Genomic DNA, 25166 nt, shown 5'->3' on the forward strand with positions numbered 1-25166 from the left:
AACAGAGTTGAAAAGCCTGACTCACAAAGATATGTCGACACAAACGGAAGCAATGCACGGATAGCTCTTTCTGCCACTTTTGGGTAGGAATCGCACATCAAGGGCCAAAATTCTGTGATTGATTTCTCATCGAACATATCTCTTGCTCCCGAATCAGTTTCCCCCCCCCCCTGGTTGAGAACCCCTGCTTTACACCGCTGAATCTCATGAAGTTTTTAAACTCTGATGATTGGTATGGAGGACCATTGTCAGAAACTACCTCTTCTGGTACTTCTGGTATTCCAAGTTCGGCAAATATTAATCTTAATTCATCAATGGTGCTACCAGCATTAGTACTGTACATGTGCTTAACATCAATCTACTTTGAATGACTATCAATTAATACAAAAAATTTGTCTGTTCCCTGATCACAGAAGTCAATGTGTACTCTTTGGAAGGGACGGGTAGGCCATTTCCAGGTTTTCAAAGGTGTGCTGGGTGGCATACTCCTAACATTCTGACAAACAGAGCACTCACGTACCATCATTTCTATTTCACCATCCAGTTTAGGCCACCATACAAAACTTCTGGCCAGTGCTTTCATAGCACATATACCTGGATGTTCAAAATGCAGTTAATTCAAAATTTGCCCTCTAAAACACTGTGGAATTAACACTCTCATACCCCACAACACACATCCCTGTTCTACTGATAATTGACATCTCCTTAAATGATACGGTTGAAAGTCTAAGGATGGACAAATCTCTGGCCATCCATTTAGTGTATACTCCAGGACTCTTCCTAATACAACATCTTTCCTAGTTTCATGAGCAATCACTGTGTTAATAAATATTGAATTAGTAAACTACGAGTATCACCACTCTACTCCTTCTAAACATTGGTTCCCAAAAAATAATACTTACTCACGTGCCTATACATCTACCACACTACCCAAAAACTTTCCATGAGTTATTTTATATACTAAAAAGCTGGGTGGTGGCAGTTATCCTTTGTAAGTATAATAAGTGTTGTACTAAGAATAACATGGTTCCCCAGACTAACCCATGTATGAGAATATAAGTAAAACAGAGTAATTACTGCAGAAAGGTAAGAACATATAAGTCTAGAAAATATAATATGCAGTATATGAAAAGAAATGAAAGACTTGGAAAGTATAAGAAAAGACAGATAAGACATGTATGAAAATTGTGGAACTAAAGACACAGCTTAGAAATTCTTAAATAACTACACCATGAAGGTTTAATCTAAAGAACATACATAACTAAGGGAAAAAGTACTTATATAAGAATATAAGCAAGAGTATAAAATACATTAATATATAAGGAATTGAAGAATTATAACAGAAAAGAATATCTGGAGAGTAAATTATACAATGAGAAGAACTCGGCCCGTTACAGTGAAGCCAAGGAGTTGAACCTTGTAGTTGTATGTTAATGACATTTTTAACCAAATTTAATTTCATATTAATATAACATGTTTAGAGTATGTTGGGGGGTATCATTTTCCCTCGGCATCTACCTTTATTCTTGTCCAATAACTTGATACCAGAATTGCAGAAACCATGTGCCCTAACCCTCGCCATGCTACCAAAGGTCAAAGGTTATGAAGTAACTACTGTATAAGAAATTAAATAATGGTATAGAACAAATGAAGGAAATAAGAAAAAGAAAGAAGTATGAAACAAGAATATAAGGGTAAGAAGAAAGAAAGAGAAAACAATAAGAAAAAGAAAGAAAGGAAGAAACCCCGCCCTTATAATGGTTCGCAGTGGTGGGATTGTAATTTAAAATGGTATCAAGTTGGAAGGAATGAATGTGATAGTGGGGGTATTTTTTTTAACGGTGATTCGTAACAACCATTTCTCTGTACAGGTACCCAATAACCATTTCACTGTAACTAATGAATATTTCAGATTGCTAATAATTTTGTTCCATATTTTTCCAGTGTACAGTATAGTATGTAATTCTGTGCTAATTAAGTAGGGACTTAATTATTTCATTTGGGACTAATTTTGCTTAGTGGAAACAGTGTTAAAGAAATGAACAGAATTTTTTTTTTTTTGGGGGGGGGGTTTGCGGAGAAATTGAAATAACAGTTCAAAGTAAATACTTTACTTGAAGTTAGGGTAGAACAATTGCCTCAAGGAAGTTATAAATCTTTTTAAAGTAAAGTGTACAGTACTAATAATAATAATAATAATTAACGGTTTATTGAAAGAGCTTGGCAGCCAGAAGGCTGAAAATATACAGTTACATATTTGGGGAATGGGTTACGAATTACAAATAATATACAAGTGACATAAGTGACACAAATAAGACATATAGTAACTTAGATGGGGATCAGCTCAAACTACAGTTCATTTCAACATAGTGACAGTGTAGGGAGCAGTGTTTACTGGGAGTGAATACACTGATTTATTACATGTTATTGATAATTTTTACAATGGTTGGGACTGGGCTGTTCTTATAGCGATCAGTTCGTGCACGTATGGGCTGGATGCGGTTGTGGTGTCGAACAGCAATTCTCGGACAGGGGATCTCAGGTGGTAGTAGGGGCCGGTGTCGGGGATGGTGTAGAAGCTTCTTACCAAATTTGCAGATGAGGCCGTGGTGATGGTCAGTGAGAGTCGAAAGGGTCAGTGTGTTGAGCGCTTCTTGATATGTGGAGTAGGAAGGGGAGAGAATAATCTTGCATGCCCTCTTTTGCACTTTTTCTAGGTGTTTACGTTGTGTGGCATTTAGGGAGGAAGACCAGGTGGGGGAGGCATAGGTGAGCTTGGGAAGTATGAATGTTGTGTATACACTGAGGAGCTCGTGTGCGGGAACTCCGAGGGACTTGAGTCGGCGGAGGAGGTGGAGACGGAAACTGGAGGATTTGACAACTTCACTGACGTGTGGTTTCCAATTTAGTTTGTTGTCTATGGTGACGCCGAGGAGCTTCGTGGAATCTACAACCTGCTTTGTTCGGACCTAGGGTAATGGAAGGAGGTGGGACAATGTCGGAGGAGAGGTTGATGTGCATAACCATGGTCTTGGTATGGTTGATGGTGACATGGTTGTTGGTGGCCCAGTTTTGGAGACTGGTCAATAAATCCTGAAGGGCGGTATAGTTGGGAGCAGAATTGTTGACGCTGATCCCAATGGTGGAGTCGTCGACATATTTCCAGCGAGCAGGGGTTTCTCTTAGGGCATCATTGATGAGCATAAGGAAGCAGAGTGGTCCCATCTTGGTGCCTTGGGGACGCCACAGGTGAGTGACTGAAAGGTGGAGACAGCCCCTCGGAAGCGTACAGCTTGGCGTCGGTCACTGAGGAAGTCTGTAAGCCATGGTATGAGACTTCTCCGAAGCCCGAGGTCAATAGCTTTGTTTATGATTATATTGTGGTCGACTAGGTCGAACGCTTTAGTGAAATCAATGAAGGCGACAGCTACAGACGTTTTTCGTTTCTCGAGATGGCGGTATATGTAATCGAGAAAGCTGACAAGACAGTGAGTGGTGGAGGAAGTTTTCATGTTGCCAAATTGCTGAGGGTCTACTTGTAATGCTGTTGTGTGGAAACATGAATGAAACAAATGTCAGTTACCTAACTTGTATTTTTTTATTCTTTTTGTGAAATCTCAGAAAATTGTTTATTGTATACCAGTGTAATATTTTTAGGTGCCTTCCTACACTGATACCATAGCAACTGTTGTGACCACTGGAGTTATTTACAGACAATGAGCGAACAGTGAACATCTGCCGTGTTAAGAGTGTTGTGGGCAGTGTTCATTTCTGAGTGTCACCGGAAGGCCATAATTGTATTAAGGTTATGTAACTTAGTTATATTTGTAATTGTGACATTTATTTGATGTATTTGTTGTGGTTTCAATAGGAAGTGTTGAAATTCTCACTTGACGTATTTTTTTTCTGGCTATTGAATTTATTTTGACCTTAATTGTGAACTAACTAGAAAGTGTTTTAGTCCTCAGTTGACGTCAGTTTATGACAATTGAATTTATTGATATAACACGAGTTTAGTGTTATATTTTTTACTATATTGTATTTTTGTGTTGTTTCTATTAGCTTATAATTTTAGTGCATAGGGCATTAGGTTCTAGCAGGGTAGACTTACAGGCATTGTCAGAAGTGTATTATATGATTGTTTGAGAAATAACACATGTATAATTTCAACAATTGCATTAATGGGTTGAGGACTCTGTGGTCATAAGGACATCTAAAAGAATGCAGTCTTTGAAAATTGGATTGTTGAAAATACATTTAAGGACCCCCAATTGTGAGTACAACACAGAGTACATTGTGAAGTGATAACATAAGAACATAACAATGGTAGAAACTGCAGCGGGCTTATTGGCCCATACTGGGCAGTGCCGTTTACACCCAACCCCTATTGCTCATATAAGCATCCAACCCATGTTTGAAGCTATCCAGGGTATTCGAGTTAATGATGATATTTGGCAACTTGTTCCATTCATCCATCACTCCGTTTGCAAACCAGTGTTTACCTATTTCGCCCCTAAATTCAAATTTGTCCAACTTAAAACTATTGTTACGAGTTCGCTCCTGGTTGGATAGTTTGAGTACCTTTGTAATGTCCCCTTTGTTTAGCCCTGACTTCACCTTATACACCTCTATCAGGTGGCCCCCGCTCCAAGTCTCTCCAGGGAGTGCAAATTAAGATGCTTTAACCTGTCTCTATACTCAAGGTTCCTAATGCCCGGGATTAGTCTCGTCATTCTCCTCTGAATTCTTTCCAAGGATTCTATATCCATTCTGTAACAAGTTGACCAGAACTGAACTGCGTAATCCAGGTTGGGTCTCACAAGCGCAAGATACAGTTTTAGGATGACCTCCCTAGTCTTGTAACAAACACTCCTTTGCATGAACCCAAGTACTTTATTAGCCTTGTTATAAGCAAAAACATATTGTTTACTTGGCTTAAGGTTCCTACTTATCATTACTCCTAAATCTCTCTCGCAGTCGGATTTCTCAATGGCATCGTTGTTCATCTGGTAACTGGTTTCCCTGTTTACATCTCCTATACTGAGTACTTTACATTTGTCTACGTTGAATTTCATCCCACTCTTGTTCATAATCTACATACTGGGATCAGCAGTGACATAAGCAAGTTTACGGATGACACCAAAATAGGGCGACAGATTAATTCAGGGCAGGATGCAAATGCACTACAGGAGGATTTAAATAAACTGCAGGAGTGGTCAGAAAAATGGCAAATGAAATTCAAAACACAGTGTTAAAATAATTGTAATTGAAAAAGACAGTGAATACCTGTTGAGTACAGAGGAGACAGTCTCGCAAAGTATTATCAATTAGTTTTGTGAGCATGACTCTCAGTAATGGAAATGTCTATGGTTCTCTTTAAAGTTGGTTGATTTTCTAGAGTACATTGTAATTCGGGAAAAGCTCATACAGTGTTGCACCATACAGAGATTGTTACTGGCAAGTACCATTGTTTTGAGTATACACAGTAAGTGGGTCCTGAAAAGTGACAAAAGAGTACAGTGATGTTTTTCTCGTGTATTCACCAGTGAAGCCTTAAAGTAAAAGTTCACATATCCAGTATTATCCCTAGGGTTGGTGAGTAATAATTTGAACAGTATTTCAAGTGTTTTTGTGTATTAGAAGGTCAGTTAAGCGGTAATCCAATTGGATTTGAAGGTGTGCACTGTGCCTGTGTTGTGTCGTTACAGTGAATTGTTTTGACCTCCAGGCATGATGACTGTCACAAAGGGACAGTTCAGGGCAGCCAGCTCAGAATCTGTGTCCGATAAGTTGATGTGTAGAGTTGAGAAATATGTGGGTGGAGGCATATTCATTCACAGGAATGACACCCAGGTCTCACCACCAGTTGTTTCATCAAGAGAATGGCCTCCACACCCAATATTGGTCGCAAAATTTCTTGTTTTAGTGCTTTATACTGTGTAACTTGCGAGTCGTACAACGTAATCTTCCACCCATGATATAAGAGTGTATCCCAACCACACAAGATACAAGTATCGTAGTCAACAGGATTTAAATGTTGGCTGGTGTCATATTATGGAATAAATTATGTTTGTGTTTACCTTTACTCTAAATGTTCTCTTGTTCTAATTGGATTTTGTTTTGTTCTGTGGCAGATGTATATGGAATTATGAGTTGAATGAAGCCTTGATTACTGAAGGTGTTTGATATCATACGACAGCTGGTGACCCATATCGCCTGCAGTATTTTATTCACCCCATTTGTTAAATGAGCAAACACGTTTAATATTAGTATAATTTTAAGTCAGATAATAAAATTTAAAATACAATAATAATACAATAGTAAAACATCTTGAGACCCACATACTTAAGGCTCACGGTATTTGAGGCAAAATATAATATAATTTTCATAACTTTGCTTCAGTATATGAACAACTATTTGAACAATGTTGGGAAACACAGAATGTAATACTGCACACGTGTTGACATCTGATGTATTATAAGAGCGAGAGTTTATCAACAGACTGAGCGTGTCTCTACTGTCATTTTATTCACACCCAGAAATATAACGCATGTTGTCACTACCTGACACGTTATCTATAATAGTCCAGATTTACTTTATGAAGCCTTTTGCCTTTGTTGTATTCAAAAGAAAAAACTACAAAGAAAAGATGAAGGTGTAAATAACTCTTCACTTTATAATGGTATTCTCCTATCCTAAATTATTTTCAGGTTTTCATCACTAATTATATGGAGATGACACGATCAGTCAGACGACTCGAGTCATCACATTTATTCCTGATAATTTTATCAAAACATTGATCGTTATTTCCCAAATATTTTAAAAATATTGGATAAAATTACTCATTGGCAACATGAACTTTACCATAATGTACTTTAATTTAAAGTCTGTAAATTATTTTATAATCTCAATTGGCCAAAAGCTTCCTCCAAATATTCACGGTAAAACGTCCAATGGCATCATATCATAGTAACAGAAATTTGAAGAAAACCAACATGAAACCTGAAATATCTACAACAGTTTTGTGTGCACAAAGTTTTTAAATTAACAAATTTATTGACAAAGCTTGTAGTACAGTTTGCCTATTCTGAGTAATTCAGTCAGGTCTTGACACTGAGGGTGGTATCACTTCTCACTGCCACGCAGGACAGAGGTTCATACACAAAGAAATACAACATATTCATTACAGCTATATATATAGAGGTCAGATTCATGTGGGGTAATGTCACTGTTCACTGCCATGCAGGACAGAGGTTCATACGCAAAGAAATACAACATATTCATTAACAGCTATATATATTTTGGTCAGGTTCATGTGGGTAATGTCACTGTTCACTGCCATACAGGACAGAGGTTCGTACACAAAAAAATGCATCATATTCATTGACACTATATATAGGTCAGATTCATGTGGGTAATGTCACTGTTCACTGCCATGCAGGACAGAGGTTCGTACACAAGGAAATATCATATTCAGTAGCAGTATATATAGGTCAGTGGTTCACATACATTGGACGTCATATTCTAATTGAAGACTAATCAGTGTGGGCTAGCAAATTAGGATAAACAGCAAGAATGTTCTCAAGCACCCCTGATTCAATGTAGTAATTACAAAGTTCAAGATACAATAAGTCAGGTGGCCTGAAGTCCTTGACAGTGTCGCATTCAATAATATAGAGTTCAAGTGTATGCTTTAAAGGTTTATCAAAAAGTTTACATGCTGAGTGTTCCGGTATGGGTACAGCGTTACTAACCTGCCAGATGTGTCTGTATCCTAGCCTAATTCTGGCCACGACTACATCACATTGTCTGGTTCTGTCCTTATGCTCGCCATACCGGTATCTCTTGTCACATAATTTGTCATATTTACTAATGCTACAACTGCCAGGTCTCTGCATTTCTCACTTCTTCTAGATCAAAGTTCATAATTCTGACTCGAATGATTTTAAGTACAGCATTGGACAGGCCAAGGTCAACATTTTCTTTCTTTCATGCCTCATTGGCCAGTCTATCAGCACGGTCATGATACCTGATTCCAACATGGGATGGGATCCACACAAATTCGATACGAAAGTTGTTCTCATTGGCAGCTATCACATTCCTTTTAATACAACTTTAGACATAGAGCCTGACAAAGGGTAGCAGACTGAACACGTATCTGCACTAATATTATACCACAAATAAAAAAATTTTCTCCTCGTATGTTTAATAAAGCTTTTGTTGTCTACATGGCTGTTCATCTTACGAGAGAATTATTAAACAGTGTTGTCGTCCTAAGATCTCTAACACTCCATGAAAGTACTCAGTAAATGTTGGTTTACTCTTACACATCTTTGTCCTTGTCCTCGACTCTGTTATCTTCACTATGTTAACAACTTCAGGTATCAGCCGCACACCTTTCACCTCTCCTACGTTGATTCACTGTTGATCACATTTCCTGAGACAAAACTTGTGTTGAAGACATCGACCATCGTGTTGACTCTTGAGAACTTTCTTGCGTGAGATCTGTTGAACATTCCACATGCTTGTTTACGTTTTGTATAGCAACGTATTTATATCATGACAATCTGAATGTTATTGAATTAGAATGTTAAATTAATAAAAATAACTATAAAGACAATCAAATTATGATATAATTATACAGTATCGTATTAATATAGTTCACATACGGTATATTACGGATAACTGAGACAATAGTCTGAATTATAAACATACTCTATAGCTGTAAAGGCAAAATACATAAGGACAAAAGCGTGCTGTTGTTATATTATAAATATCAATGATCAACATCCATAAAACTCGTGAATAAAAAATAAAAGTGAATATTATCCTCAGTAAGTGATCCTTCCCGTGTTAACACAACAACATAATGACGTTCTTATTGTCAACTTTAATAGACGATTTTGGCCTAGTTTTGAGTATAGATGTTTCCCAAACTCACGAGTGTTAGGTGTGGAGGAGGAAGGTTTAACAACTCACGTGTCAGGTGTGGAGGAAGAAGGTTTAACAACTCACGAGTGCCAGGTGTGGAGGAGGAAGGTTTAACAACTCACGAGTGTCAGGTGTGGAGGAAGAAGGCATAACAACTCACGAGTGTCAGGTGTGGAGGAGGAAGGTTTACCAAACGCACGAGTGTCAGGTGTGGAGGATTAAGGTTAAACAACTCACGAGTGTCAGGTGTGGAGGAAGAAGGTTTAACAACTCACGAGTGTCAGGTGTGGAGGAGGAAGGTTAAACAACTCACGAGTGTCAGGTGTGGAGGAAGAAGGCATAACAACTCACGAGTGTCAGGTGTGGAGGAGGAAGGTTTACCAAACGCACGAGTGTCAGGTGTGTGGAGGAGGTTAAACAACTCACGAGTGTCAGGTGTGGAGGAGGAAGGTTTAACAACTCACGAGTGTCAGGTGTGAAGGAAGAAGGTTTGACAACTCACGAGTGTCAGGTGTGGGGGGAAGGTTTTCCAAGCTCACATGTGTCACGTGTGGAGGAGGAAGGCTTAACAACTCACGTGTGTCAGGTGTGGAGGAGGAAGGCTTAACAACTCAGTAGTGTCAGGTGTGGAGGAAGAAGGCTTAACAACTCATGTGTGTCAGGTGTGAAGGAGTAAGGTTTAACAACGCATGTGTGTCAGGTGTGGAGGAGGAAGGCTTAACAACTCACGTGTGTCAGGTGTGGAGTAGGAATGTTTAACAACTCACGTGTGTCAGGTGTGGAGGAGGAAGGTTTAACAGCTCACGTGTGTCAGGTGTTGAGTAGGAAGGTTTAACAACTCACGTGTGTCAGGTGTGGAGTAGGAAGGTTTAACAACTCACGTGTGTCAGGTGTGGAGGAGGAAGATGTATCAGTTGCTGCCGGCGTTGAGTTCCAAGCAAAACACCAACAGCGCCACCAAGTGTCCAGCTATCAGGACCACCAACATCCCCTGTGTGACACAAATGCTTAGTACGCACCCACACACACACACACACACACACAGAGTTATATATATCAGGGTAAATAGACATAGTGAGGTATAACGAGATAAAATAAATGAGGTCATTAGCCACAGTGAAGCAGTTAAATAATATTGGGTAATTAGCGTTAATGTAGACAGATAGATCGGGATAAAATTAATGAGGCAGTTGCCATGGTAAAGATTGTTAGTAATAACGGAGTAGTTACCCAGAAGTTGTCGAGGGCGAGAGGCTCCCGGACAGTAATTTTGGACGGCGAGTGACGACAGTTATGGTAGACGGGTAGACTCTTGTCCAGCCAGTAAGGGTACAGCCCGGCCTCCACCACGCTTCTGATCCTGCAACAGTGTCTCTGTTATCTCTCTCCTGTTGTCCTGTTATCAAAGTACCATTAACCTCATATATGTTGTGTCCGCCCCGTTGTTATATATACTGTAGTTAGCTCAGTTGAAGGGGTTCACTATTTACAGTGTAGCAGCAACAGATGGTTCACTACTTACAGTGTAACAGCAACAGGTGGTTCACTACTTACAGTGTAGCAGCAACAGGTGGCTTCCTACTTACAGTGTAGCAGCAACAGGTGGGTACCTACTTGCAGTGTAACAGCAATAGGTGGTTCACTACTTACAGTGTAACAGCACCAGCTTACCGACGACTGAGAGCAGCCACTATAGGGTTACCCTTCTGGCCAATGAGACAGTGTTGGGTTATGAAGAAGGTTTGTCGTCCCTTGTAGAAGTCACACCTCCCTGGACACACACCCAACTGATTAATGGTTGGTTACATTTGTGCGTGTGTGTGTGTGTGTGTGTTCGCATATCTGATATATGTATTATGTTTAATAAAAATTTAACTCTTACTGGTTGTAGCGAAACCGCTGTCGATGTGGCTGTTGATAGTGAGGGTGTTGTCTATTTGGACGTGGTCTCCTTGCAGCACAAGTGGCTCCACCTCTTTCTTAAATAATGCAGGGTTTTTGTACTTGATCCGACCAGAAAACTTGAGGTCGTTTAGCTCCTTTAGCTCCCCAGCCTTTATTTTCTGCCAGTATTAAGAAACACTTGTTAGTACGATAAAGGAACATATTTCGTAAACATTGAGGAAGGATCGTTTAAGATGGTATTTCGGCTTATAGTAATGGCAATTCTTCTGAAGAATTCAATTGCTCTTTCAGCTCTAAAAAGTCAAGGCCCTGAGAATACAATGATATCCTAGAAAAAATCACAAAGTGACAGTTCGTTTTGTATCATTCGTATATCCATCTGTAAGTGTGCGACTTACTATTTCATATGACGACACAGCAGTCATGGAACAGTTAAAATGTGTGTGTTAAGTGAAGACAAACTTACAGTGAGGGTGAGAGGCACGATGGTGTTCGCTCCCTCTAGCACCACCGTGATGTGGGTAGCGTCCAACACGTCCCTTATGGTCTGCAGGGGCTGGGGCACGTGACGCACCGCCAGCAGTGACACCAATGTCCCACTGTAGCTACACGTCACCACCACGGACACCACCACCCATCCACCCACTAACACCATCTCCTGCCCACGTGTTATGTTCATACTCACATCTGTTAAAAGTGGATGTAATACTAACCAACAGTGTCACAAAACACTAAGAATAAGTCAACATGCACTTAGGTCAGGTGAGTCGAAGATAATGCCGATAAACTAAAGCCTCTTATTTCTTTAACTATCATCACAGGCAACAAAATGCTGTATTGGTAAACAAAGTACGGTGTAATGTCTATTTGGGGATGTGGATAAAAACGCTCATTTCCCTCACTAGCCTGACGTTGCTCACACTACATCCGCTACACTATCATCAACACTACATCCTCTCCACTTAAATAGCACAACCTTAGAGGTGTTCAGTGATCTGAACCAGCTACAGACATTCTGGGTCGGTTCTAATGAGACTCAGTATCTGAATAAAGTGTTTCAACTGACCTTGACGCAGAATGATTCTCAGGTGTTGGAAGAGTAAGTGTGAGGCCCGCATAAAGTGTGAGGCACTTGTGAGTTGTGATGAGTCCTTGGGGTTGTGGCCCATGACCACTAGAGACAACCAGGCCACCACCAGCCCGACCAGCAGTGCCACCCACACCGGAGGCTGCAGGGGTAACATGAAGCTCCAGGGGTCTATCTCTGGGCGACCTTTCCCAGCGATGATAGTTCGTCCGTCAAAAAAGAATGACTGAGTGTAGTCTACAGCTTGCCTCCTCTCCACCGACTGTGCGAATGGTCCCAGTGCGATGTCCGCCTCCTGCACAACACGGAAACATGATAACTGAAAGCATCACTACAACAATAATAATAATACTATTCCTGACAATGTTCTTCATATAATAGATGACCAGTAAGTATGTTCGGGTTGTTGTGGTTAACTGAGCCTTCAGGTGCACTTTCTATAAGGTAAATTTTTGGAAGAGGTTCTGATTGGGGCCTTGTAGGGTTTAGTGACGTTGGTAACGCTGCGATACGCATATCCCCTCCTCACACGCTGCTGCTTCCGTCAAAGAAGCAATGTTCTCGGCTCTCGTAATCATTTCTTCAAAGATCTTGATCTTTTGTTAAAACTATTGCCGTATTCTGCTGATAAATACGTTCTCTTTCAACCGTGAAAATTTTGTGGCAACTACTTAAAAGTGGTGGGTGCTGCTTGCCGCAGGGTGACCTGTAATTATTGGCCTGTATCTAATTAATACTGGTGGGTGCTTCCTGCTGCGGGGTGACCTGTAATGTTGACCTGTAACTAGTTAATGCTTATGGGTACTACCAGTCACGGGGTGCCCTGTAATGTTGACCTGTAACTAATAAATACTGGTGGGTACGACCTGTGACAGGGTGACCTGTAATGTTGACCTATAACTAAATAATACTGATGGGTACTACCAGTCACGGGGTGACTTGCAATGTTGACCTGTATCTAATAAATACTGGTGGGTACTACATGTGACAGGGTGACCTGTAATGTTGACCTATAACTAAATAATACTGATGGGTACTACCTGTGACAGGGTGACCTGTAATGCTGACCTGTAACTAATCAACACTGGTGGGTACTACCTGTGACAGGGTGACCTGTAATGCTGACCTGTAACTAATCAACACTGGTGGGTACTACCTGTGACAGGGTGACCTGTAATGTTGACCTGTAACTAATCAACACTGGTGGGTACTACCTGTGACAGGGTGACCTGTAATGCTGACCTGTAACTAATCAACACTGGTGGGTACTACCTGTGACAGGGTGACCTGTAATGTTGACCTGTATCTAATAAATACTGATGGGTACTACCTGTGACAGGGTGACCTGTAATGTTGACCTGTAACTAATCAACACTGGTGGGTACTACCTGTGACAGGGTGACCTGTAATGTTGACCTGTAACTAATCAACACTGGTGGGTACTACCTGTGACAGGGTGACCTGTAATGTTGACCTGTAACTAATCAACACTGGTGGGTACTACCTGTGACAGGGTGACCTGTAATGTTGACCTGTAACTAATCAACACTGGTGGGTACTACCTGTGACAGGGTGACCTGTACCTGTAACTAATGGTTACTACCTGACCTGTAACTATCTAATAAATACACTACCTGTAATGTTGACCTGTAACTAATCAACACTGGTGGGTACTACCTGTGACAGGGTGACCTGTAATGTTGACCTGTAACTAATCAACACTGGTGGGTACTACCTGTGACAGGGTGACCTGTAATGTTGACCTGTAACTAATCAACACTGGTGGGTACTACCTGTGACAGGGTGACCTGTAATGTTGACCTATATCCTTCACGTTTATCCAGTGTTGTTCTTAAAGCTTTGTTGCAGTTAATAGTAACACAACTAATAAACAACAAATTGTTCAAACTACTGGACAAATGTTCACTAACAACATGTAATAAAACATATCTTTAGCAGACTAATATAACACAAGATGAAGACAATGTCACTTACCTGTCTAAACACTTGTCCCACCATTCCTGTCCAGTTGCCATCAGGTAGCTTTCTTCCCCAGGTTTGGTCCTCGGGTGTTACCAAACTGTACCTGCAGTAGATCATTTGTCCTCAAAACAAGTAACAATAAGCAGTTACTGTCAACACCTATGTTAATAGACAGTTACTGTCTACACCTGTGTTAATAGAGAGTTACTGTCTACACCTGTGTTAATAGACAGTTACTGTCTACACCTGTGTTAATAGACAGTTACTGTCAACACCTATGTTAATAGACAGTAACTGTCTACACCTGTGTTAATAGACAGTTACTGTCTACACCTGTGTTAATAGACAGCTACTGTCTTCACCTGTGTTAATAGACAGTTACTGTCTACACCTGTGTTAATAGACAGCTACTGTCTTCACCTGTGTTAATAGACAGTTACTCTCTACACCCGTGTTTATAGACAGTTTCTGTCAACACCCGTGTTTATAGACAGTTACTCTCTACACCTCTGTTAATAGACAGTGACTGTCAGTACATGTAATGACAGTTACTGTCAAAACCTGTAATGACAATTACTGTCAACACATGTGTAATAGACAGTTACTGTCTACACCCGTGTTTATAGACAGTTTCTGTCAACACCCGTGTTTATAGAAAGTTACTCTCTACACCTATGTTAATAGACAGTTACTGTCAGTACATGTAATGACAGTTACTGTCAACACCTGTAATGCACATACAGTATACTATTAAAACCCGAGTGTACACATCGTAAATTTTGTTCATCAAGAAATATAGAAACTTTTCTAAAAAACTTCTTATATTTTTGGAAGCTTTACAGGACACAAAACTAGGACATTTACATGATGTCTTTTCAACGTTCACTAACAATCAAGCGCCCAGTATCTAATAAAATGAAATTCATCATATTAAAAATGTTTGATAAACCAAGAATAATGTTGTGATAGCAATAGTAATATCGAATGATACTGAACCAAACGCCAAAAAGTTTTTAAGAAAATTAAAACAGAAATATAAGCCAACACTAAACATCATGCAGGAAATATCTGGAGAACTTTGGCAGATATTATTTCTCTGTCGCTTCTTATCTCCCAAAATAAGGTCTTTGCCGAGAGCAATAATAATAATACAACTAATTACAGAACCTACTAGAGGTGACAATATATTAGACCTAGTATGAACAAATAAAGAAAATGTTATCAGAGATATCACAGTAGGGGAAGAACTAGGTAACAGTGATCACAGAGAAATCAGGTTCACCCTAAATTGGGAAACGAAAAACAATGACAATATGGTCAGAGTCCCAAACTTTCGGTTAGCGGATTATCAGGGGTTAAGAAGGTACCTAGGTGAGGTCACCTGGGAACAATCACGTCAGTTCCCAGTAGGAAGGGGTGAGGTCATAGATGACACAACAATTGATCATGATAATAATATATTCACTAGAATACTACATAAAGCACAAGAACAAAATATACCATACAGAAAAATTAGGTCAAATATGAATGAGCCAAGGTGGATGACCAGAAAACTTAAACATGACATAGGAATAAAGAAAGGAATATATAATAAATTAAAGGGAGGGGAGGAGCAGCTCAGAAACAGGTATAATGAACTATCTAGGAATGTGAAGAAAAATGTAATGAAAGCAAAGAGAGACTATGAAATCAAAATAGCAAGAGAATCCAAGGCGAATCCCAAGGGATTTTTCCAGGTATATAGGACAAAGGTCAAGGACAAAGTTGGGCCCTTAAAGTCAGGGAGGGGAGAAGTGAAGAATGGCAGTGAAGAAATAAGCAAAGCATTGAACAGCTACTTCTTATCAGTTTTCACAGAAGAAATTTGAGATCAAATTCCAGAGGTGGAACTGATATTTAAGGGAAAGGAAGAAGAGAAATTAAAGAATATCACTATCAGAAAAGAGGATGTTCTTAAGAAGATAAATAAACTAAAGAAAACAAAATCCCCAGGGCCGGATGAAATTTTCCCTCGAGTCTTGAAAGAGTGTAGGGAACAGACTAGCGGACCCCTCGTGAACTTATTTACAAAATCATGAGACACTGGAGTTGTGCCAGACTTGTGGAAACAGGCAAATGTAGTACCCATATTCAAAAAGGGAGACAGAGCATCAGCGTCAAATTACCGGCCGATCAGTTTGACGTCAGTAGTGGGGAAATTTCTTGAATCAATTATAGCAGATAGCATCCGATCGCATCTAGAGAAAAGCAAATTAATCTACGACTCTCAACATGGGTTTACAAAGGGAAAATCTTGTCTAACAAATCTGCTAACGTTTTTTAGGAAAGTCTTCGAGGTAGTACATAATGACAAAAATTACGATGTTATTTACTTAGACTTTAGCAAAGCATTTGACAGAGTACCGCATGAGAGGCTTCTGAGAAAAATTAAGGCTCATGGTATCGAGGGGAAAGTTTTAAATTGGATAAAATCATGGCTCACCAATAGAACGCAGAGGATCAGCGTAGATGGTGTTAAATCTGAGTGGGGCCGTGTAACCAGTGGGGTTCCCCAGGGGTCAGTACTAGGCCCACTCTTGTTCATAATGTACATAAACGATCTAGATACTGGGATCAGCAATGACATAAGCAAGTTTGCGGATGACACCAAAATAGGGCGGCAAATTAATTCAGGGCAGGATGCAAATGCATTACAGGAGGATCTAAATAAACTGCAGGGGTGGTCTGAAAAATGGCAAATGAAATTCAACACCAGCAAGTGCAGCGTACTTAATATTGGAAGAACAAATACTTACAATGTATACAGCCTTAACAACATCAACCTAGAGAAGTCGACTTGTGAAAGAGACCTAGGGGTACTTGTAAGCCAGAACCTACGGCCTAGAAAACAGTGCGTTAATGATCGAAATAAGGCAAACAGAGTATTGGGTTTTTGTATCTAGAAGTGTAAGTAACAAGAGTGCAGAGGTCTTATTGCAACTATATCTTGTGCTAGTCAGGCCGCACCTCGATTATGCGGTTCAGTTCTGGTGCCCCTATTATAGAATGGATATAAATTCACTAGAGTCGGTGCAGCGAAGAATGACAAAAATGATTCCGGGACTTAGAAACCTTCCATATCAGGATAGGTTAAGGAAACTTAACTTGCATTCCCTAGAAAGACGAAGAGTGCGGGGAGATATGATAGAAGTATTGAAGTGGGTGAAAGGAATCAACAAAGGGGATATAGATAAAGTTCTTATAATATCCGAGCAGGATAGGACTCGAAGCAACGGATTCAAGTTGGATAATTTTAGGTTTAGGAGGGAGATAGGAAGGAACTGGTTTACAAATAGGGTGGTGGAAGAGTGGAACAAGCTTAGCAACTTTGTATTAAGTGAGGAAACTCTGGAAAGATTCAAAAGGAGGCTAGATAGATTCATGGATGATAGAGAGTGGTAGTAACTCTCGACAGGAGCTGCCATGCACAGGCCAACCGGCCTATTGCAGACTCCTTATTTTCTTATGTTCTTATGTTGTGGCTTCGAGGCTCACAGTCTGGGTCCAATGTTTCATAAAGTAAGCGGTGCAGGTCCAGATAACTCAGTGTTCTGTTGTACCTTAACTCTTTCTACTACTATATGTTGTTTTAATATTTACTTATAATACATTACATCTTACTTAGTATGAATGATGTTACGTTAGAGTTGTTGTATTAATATTTCTCGAAGGTAGACGACAAAAACTTAAGTCTAAGAAAATGAATAGTAAGACAAATTCTCTCTCTCTCTCTCTCTCTCTCTCTCTCTCTTTCTCTGTTACTTACGTGAAGTTAAGTGAGGCAGCCACCATGTTCAGCAAGTTGGCGACAGGTCCTTGAACGGTAAGATGACCGTCCGGAGACTTCTCGAAATCCAAGTGAGGTTTCCATTCGACACCAGAGACGATCAGTGACACACTCTGTTTGAACCTGTACCATACACCATTATATCTACTGCACCATACACCACTATATCTACGGCACCATACATCATTATATCTACTGCACCATAGACCATTATATCTACTGCACCATACACCATTATATCTACTGCACCATACACCATTATATCTACTGCACCATACACCATTATATCTACTGCACCATACACCATTACAACTACTGCACCATACACTATAATATCCACTGCACCATACACCATTATATCTATTGCACCATACACCATTATATCTACTGCACCATACACTATTATATCTATCTGAAGGTGGAGGTGGGTTACCTGAAGGTACTGGGGTTGGCTAGCAGGTCCTGGTAGACATCCGGGTCTTCTAATACTTCCTTCAGCGGGCGAGCCATCGTGTCTGTGAGTAATATTGTGTTAACTCCCGTCTGGTAACTGTAAAGGCCTGGACATTGGGATATAAATCCCTTGCCAGCCTAATCAGGATCTTATAAAAGGAAAGTCAAGAACCAGGGATTTCCAAGGAGTAACAAACAACCGTTAGAGACTGACCACGAAAATAATCATTATAATTGACACCACTCACACAAATATCAAATATACAATTACGGGAGTCAAACAATTAATGGAGTCAAACAATTATGGGAGACAAAAACAATTACGGGAGTCAAACAATTACGGGAGCCAAACAATTACGGGAGTCAAACAATTACGGGAGCCAAACAAAGTACAGATATTTCCTACGGCCGGTGGAATGTTCAGCGGTGGTCCTCTCTAAGAGGGAAGGTCCAGGGCAGCTTCCTCAATTGGCGCCGGCGTTGGTGGGCGATGTCTTGCCACACAGGAGAGACGCCAGGGCACAGACGTGGATAGGGCGTGGAGGAAGTGGCGATGACGTGGCAGCCGCGGTAGTAGCTGGAGCAGGTGTCCGGAGATTGACAGCCAAATAGTGAAGGACTGGGGAATTAGCCCACGAGCCCCAGAAGCCTCAGTTGAATACACGACCAGAGTTTGAACGCACAGCGGGGGAAGTGCAACTGTGGTGCTGGCTGGGTACAAGCAAACAAGCGGCGGACAACCATCCCACTAGTTACCGCCCTTACAGTAACGTTGTGTTAACTCCCGTCTGGTAACAGTGTAATAACTCCCGTCTGGTAACATTGTGTTAACTCCCGTCTGGTAACATTGTGTTAACTCCCGTCTGGTAACAGTGTGTTAACTACCGTCTTGCAACAGTGTGTTAACTCCCTCCCGGTAACATTATGTTAACTCCCGTCTTGCAAGTGTGTTAACTCCCGTCTTGTAAAAGTGCGTTAACTCCCGTCTTGCAACAGTGTGTTAACTCCCGCCTTGCAACAGTGTGTTAACTCCTGTCTTGCAACAGTGTGTTAACTCCCGTCTTGCAACAATGTGTTAACTCCCGTCTTACAACAGTTTGTTAACTCCCGTCAGCAACAGTGTGTTAACTCCCGTCTTGCAACAGCGTGTTAACTCCCGTCTTGCAACGGTCTGTTAACTCCTGTCTTGCAACAGTGTGTTAACTCTCGTCTTGCGACAGTGTGTTAACTCCCACCTTGTAACAGTGTGTTAACTCCCGTCTTGCAACGGTCTGTTAACTCCTGTCTTGCAACAGTTTTTAACTCCCGTTTTGCAACAGTGAGCTAACTCCCGTCTTGCAACAGTGTGTTAACTCCTGTCTTGTTAAAGTGTGTTAACTCCAGTCTTGCAACAGTGTGTTCACTCCCGTCTTGGAACAGTGTGTTAACTCCCGTCTTGCAACAGTGTGTTAAATGCCGTCTTGCAACAGTGTGTTAACTGCCGTCTTGCGTCACTGTGTTAACTCCCGTCTGGTAACAGTTTGTTAACTCCCGTCTTGCAACAGTGAGCTAACTCCCGTCTTGCAACAGTGTGTTAACTCCTGTCTTGCAAAAGTGTGTTAACTCCCGCCTTGCAACAGTGTGTTAACTCCCGTCTAGTAACATTGTGTTAACTCCCGTCTTGCAACAGTGTGTTAACTGCCGTCTTGCAACAGTGTGTTAACTGCCGTCTTGCGTCACTGTGTTAACTCCCGTCTGGTAACATTGTGTTAACTCCCGTCTTGCAACAGTGCGTTAACTCCCGTCTTGCAACAGTGTGTTAACTCCCGTCTTGCAACAGTTGTTAACTCCGTCTTGCAACAGTGAGCTAACTCCCGTCTTGCAACAGTGTGTTAACTCCTGTCTTGCAAAAGTGTGTTAACTCCCGTCTTGCAACAGTCTGTTCACTCCCGTCTTGCAACAGTGTGTTAACTCCCGTCTAGTAACATTGTGTTAACTCCCGTCTTGCAACAGTGCGTTAACTCCCGTCTTGCAACATTGTGTTAACTGCCGTCTTGCATCAGTGTGTTAACTCACGTTTGGTTAACATTGTGTTAACTTCCGTCTGGTAACATTGTGCTAACTCCCGCCTTGCATCAGTGTGTTAACTCCCGTCTGGTATTATTGTGTTAACTCCCGTCTTGCAACAGTGTGTTAACTCCCGTCATGCAACAATGCGTTAACTCCCGTCCTGCAACAGTGTGTTAACTCCTGTCTTGCATCAGTGTATTAACTCCCGTCCGGTAACACTGTGTTAACTCCCGTCTTGCAACAGAGTGTTAACTCCCGTCTTGCAACAGTGTGTTAACTCCCGTCTGGTAACATTGTGTTAACTCCCGTTTTGCAACAATGTGTTAACTCCGTCTTGCAACAGTGTGTTAACTCCCGTCTTGGGAACAATGTGTTAACTCCCGTCTTGCAACAGTGTGCTAACTCCCGCCTTGCATCAGTGTCTTCTTGTGTGTTAACTCCCGGCTGGTAACATTGTGTTAACTCCCGTCTTGCAACAGTGTGTTAACTCCCGTCTGGTAACATTGTGTTAACTCCCGTTTTGCAACAGTGTGCTAACTCCCGCCTTGCATCAGTGTGTTAACTCCCGTCTTGCAACAGTGTGTTAACTCCCGTCTGGTAACATTGTGTTAACTCCCGTTTTGCAACAATGTGTTAACTCCCGTCTTGCAACAGTGTGTTAACTCCTGTCTTGCAACAATGTGTTAACTCCCATCTTGCAACAGTGTGTTAACTCCCGTCTGGTAACATTGTGTTAACTCCCGTTTTGCAACAGTGTGCTAACTCCCGCCTTGCATCAGTGTGTTAACTCCTGTCTTGCATCAGTGTGTTAACTCCCGCTGTTAACATTGTGTTAACTCCCGTCTTGCAACAGTGTGTTAACTCCTGTCTTGTAAAGGTGTGTTAACTCCAGTCCTGCAACAGTCTGTTAACTCCTGTCTGGTAACAGTGTGTTCACTTCTCTGAGGAACACAGTATTTCCACAAAGGACTGAACACAGTGTTACCATCGAGGACTAAACGCAATACTTGGACACGGACCACCAAGAAGAGGACCTTAACAGTGTTACCAGGGAAGAATAAACTCCTTTGCCATTACCATCACAAACACCAATCATCATTATCATCACTTTCACCACTGATATCACCACCACATCCAAAATCACCACCTAGGCCACAATTATGATCACTACCATCACAAACACCATAATTATCATCACCGTCATCACTATTATCATGACTTCCAACATGACTACTATCATCACTACCATCATCACTACCAACACCACCACCAAAACCACCACCTAGCTCTATTCATCATCACTAACACCACCACAACCAATCCTACCACCATCACCATAACAAACACTACCCCCACCATCACCATTATCACTAGCACCACCTTTATCACCGTCAATATCATTACTACCACCATCACCAAAGCGAATACCACTATCAACACCATAACAATTACAATCATCACTGTCAACATCACCACTATCACCACCACCACCACCACGTACCTGCTTGTGTTAGAGTCCTGACAGCTCGACCCTCCACCACCAACACCAACTGTACATATATGGGCGTGGCTGCCGCCTTCCCTCTATATATGCTACTTGGTTGAGTGGGAAAGGTGAGACAGAATGTGTCATGCGCCTCCTACGTCACTCCAGGTTGCTGGCTTCGTCTCTCAATCATTAACACAACGTAATGAATCATACAGTGAGACTCAGTGTAAAGTCTCTCTTAATGAACAAGTGGAGTGTTGGTTTTGTAGATTTAGGTGTACAAGTTGGGGGACTTATGAACGTAATGTGTTCTCTCAGGTCCTAAACCCACGACTGCAGCCATCAACCACAAACCTCTAACGGAGAAAATTAAACCATAATACCAAATAAGAAAACCTAATTTTCCGAAACTTTATATAAAAATGTACATTATTTTGAACTTATTGAGGAACTAACTCTCCTATATCTCCTTAATCTATGACCTGGCGATTTCTTATATGATTTTTGTCTGTGAACAAGATTATTCATATAAGAATACCAGTACTATAGGAAAAGTCTGATTTATCTCTCCACAGGCTTAAGGGCTTCACTAGTATGCTTCAATCCTGATCAACATGTTCATCATCTGGATCAATACCTCAGTTTTCCCAACAATACAAGCGTGTGTACATTAATGTTAGTAATACCACGTTTAACAACACTCCAGAAAATCCCGTGTACTTAAAAACATCGTATCATTTCAGCAAAAAAAGCAAAATAATGCACTATAATGTACAGTTTCCATCAATAGTGCGTTTACAGGGGTTCGTCATATAAACATTCCACAAATGATTATCTTGAAGATATTTGTTTTAATATTGTTTTGATTTCATTCCATATTGTGTTTACTAATGCGAGATCCCCACTGTTGAATGTAAACAAACACACGCCTGCCAACACTGCACAAAACCCCCTGTAAACGCACTAGTGAAGGGGTTGTACCTTACCCAATGACACATTTGGTCTCAGTGTTTCTAAGTTAATATGACAGATTTCACCAAACATTACCAGGTGCTTTGACGCGTCAATTACCACACTGACAAACACCAAAACCATCACGATGCTGCCTGGTGTGTCAACTACCACACTGACACACACCATCACCACAACCATCACGATGCTGCCTGGTGTGTCAACTACCAAACTGACACAAACCGTCACCACAACCATCACGATGCTGCCTGGTGTGTAAACTACCACACTGACACACACCATCACCACAACCATCACGATGCTGCCTGGTGTGTCAACTACCAAACTGACACAAACCGTCACCACAACCATCACGATGCTGCCTGGTGTGTCAACTACCACACTGACATACGCCACAACTATCACGATGCTGCCTGGTGTGTCAACTACCACACTGACATACGCCACAACTATCACGATGCTGCCTGGTGTGTCAACTACCACACTGACATACGCCACAACATTCACGATGCTGCCTGGTGTTACTAACTACCAAACTGACAAACACACCAAAACCATCACGATACTGCCTGATGTGTCAACTACCACACAGACACACACCACAAACCATCACCATGCTGCCTGATGTGTCAACTACCACACAGACACACACCACAAAAATCACCATGCTACCTGGTGTCAACTACGACACACACCACCACCACGATGCTGCCTGGTGTGTCAACTACCACACTGACACACACAGTCACCACAACCATCACGATGCTGCCTGGTGTGTCAACTACCACACTGACACACACAGTCACCACAACCATCACGATGCTGCCTGGTGTGTCAACTACCACACTGACACACACAGTCACCACAACCATCACGATGCTGCCTGGTGTGTCAACTACCACACTGACACACACCACCACAACCATCACCATGCTGCCTGGTGTATCAACTACCACACTAACACACCACAACCGTCAACATATTCCCTAGAGTCTTAACGAGAGCATCCCGGCCACACTTACTCCCTGGAGTGTTAACGAGAGCTTCCTGGCCACACTTACTCCCTGGAGTGTTAACGAGAGCTTCCTGGCCACACTTACTCCCTGGAGTGTTAACGTGAGCTTCCCGGCCACACTTACTCCCTGGAGTGTTAACGAAAGCTTCCCTGCCACGCTTACTCCCTGGAGTGTTAACGCGAGCTTCCTGGCCACATTTACTCCCTGGACTGTTAACGCGAGCTTCTTGGCAACACTTACTCCCAGGAGTGTTAACACGAGCATCTTGGCCACACTTACTCCCTGGAGTGTTAACGAGAGCTTCCTGGCCACACCTACTCCTCGGAGTGTTAACGCGAGATTACTGGCCACACTTACTCCATAACGAGAACACCTACTCGCCTTCCTGGCCATGCTATAAGAGTACATTAACCTCCTGGCCACGAGGTGGAGCTACTAAACGAACTGATGTGTTTAAGTATATTTCCTATTCTACCGGATCCTGAAATACTTCCCTTTGGAGATTTTTTTTTCCAATAAAGAGGTAATATCTCTACAATACGTTATGTTTTTGCTGTCCGGAGTCAACTTACAGGGTAATGGAGTCTGAGATTCTTCCTAGTACCTCCAAACTCTCACTCTTTAGAGGACAGGCGCATCGGTTGCTTTTTCTGAGAGGAGACCTCCTCAGTCTTTCACACTCTAGAGTTATCGACTGTGACAACCTTAGAAACGTCGTCCAATGCCTCCCACCTTCATTAAACACAGGATGAGGAACAACTTCTGTGTCAGGGGAAGGGACAGAAGCAGGTAAAGGGACGAACTCATAATGGGATCTACAGCCCGAACCAACTGTGAACTCAGAATTACCTCAACTCCTAGGAACGCTGACAAGGAATCAACGCTTCAGAATTATGTTCCACCTATGGTAAAACCACAAGCTCTAAACCCTTACAAACCCGGGTAATTATATCCCAAGGTATACATGAAGCTTACTCTTGTTTACTCCATTCTGTCATTATTAAAAATTTCAGCTTCTTTAGAAAATGTCGAGGATTTCTCTCCACTACACAAAATGTAATCAAGCGTCTTATCACAGGATCCACATTGTCTCGGGTCAAAGTAACTTATAAAGACGCAACTTCCATGAAAGGAACATATGATGTGACAGTGAGCATTATAACGGTCGTTTATATATTCTGCCGCCAAGATTTACTTTAGCCTAAAATAAATCATTTCAACCTTTACGGTTTATAATCCCTTACCATTAATGTTTTCTCCAGCCGTTATTTGTCCCGTCCTAAACTACCATTTCCCGGCATTTTTTTTTTAGTGACTTTCCTTTAGTCTGTCTACATTACTATTATTTTCGTTGTTGAGATTCCTTGCAAGCCTCACCTCTCTCTGGCCAGCTTTCTTATCATAATCATTTATTTTACAAACTCATTTGTATATTAAATTTCATCCTATTTTCCA

General features: G+C 41.4%; 1 protein-coding gene across 1 annotated transcript in view; it reads right to left on the reverse strand.

The window, feature by feature from the left end:
• Positions 1-8031: 8031 nt before the first annotated feature.
• LOC121876272 (probable glutamate receptor) overlaps positions 8032-25166 on the reverse strand; it is a 57750-nt gene continuing 40615 nt past the window's right edge. The window contains exons 4-11 of the mRNA XM_042381310.1: positions 13919-14009; positions 11903-12218; positions 11303-11523; positions 10814-10994; positions 10603-10702; positions 10162-10291; positions 9813-9922; positions 8032-8505 (exon numbers count right to left, since the gene is read on the reverse strand). Coding sequence (XP_042237244.1) covers positions 9842-9922; positions 10162-10291; positions 10603-10702; positions 10814-10994; positions 11303-11523; positions 11903-12218; positions 13919-14009 — 1120 coding nt within the window. The 3' untranslated portion in view covers positions 8032-8505; positions 9813-9841. The remainder of the gene's footprint in view (positions 8506-9812; positions 9923-10161; positions 10292-10602; positions 10703-10813; positions 10995-11302; positions 11524-11902; positions 12219-13918; positions 14010-25166) is intronic.

The sequence above is a fragment of the Homarus americanus genome, unplaced genomic scaffold (genome assembly GCF_018991925.1).
Source record: "Homarus americanus isolate GMGI-L3 unplaced genomic scaffold, GMGI_Hamer_2.0 scaffold34921, whole genome shotgun sequence".
NCBI lineage: Eukaryota > Metazoa > Arthropoda > Malacostraca > Decapoda > Nephropidae > Homarus > Homarus americanus.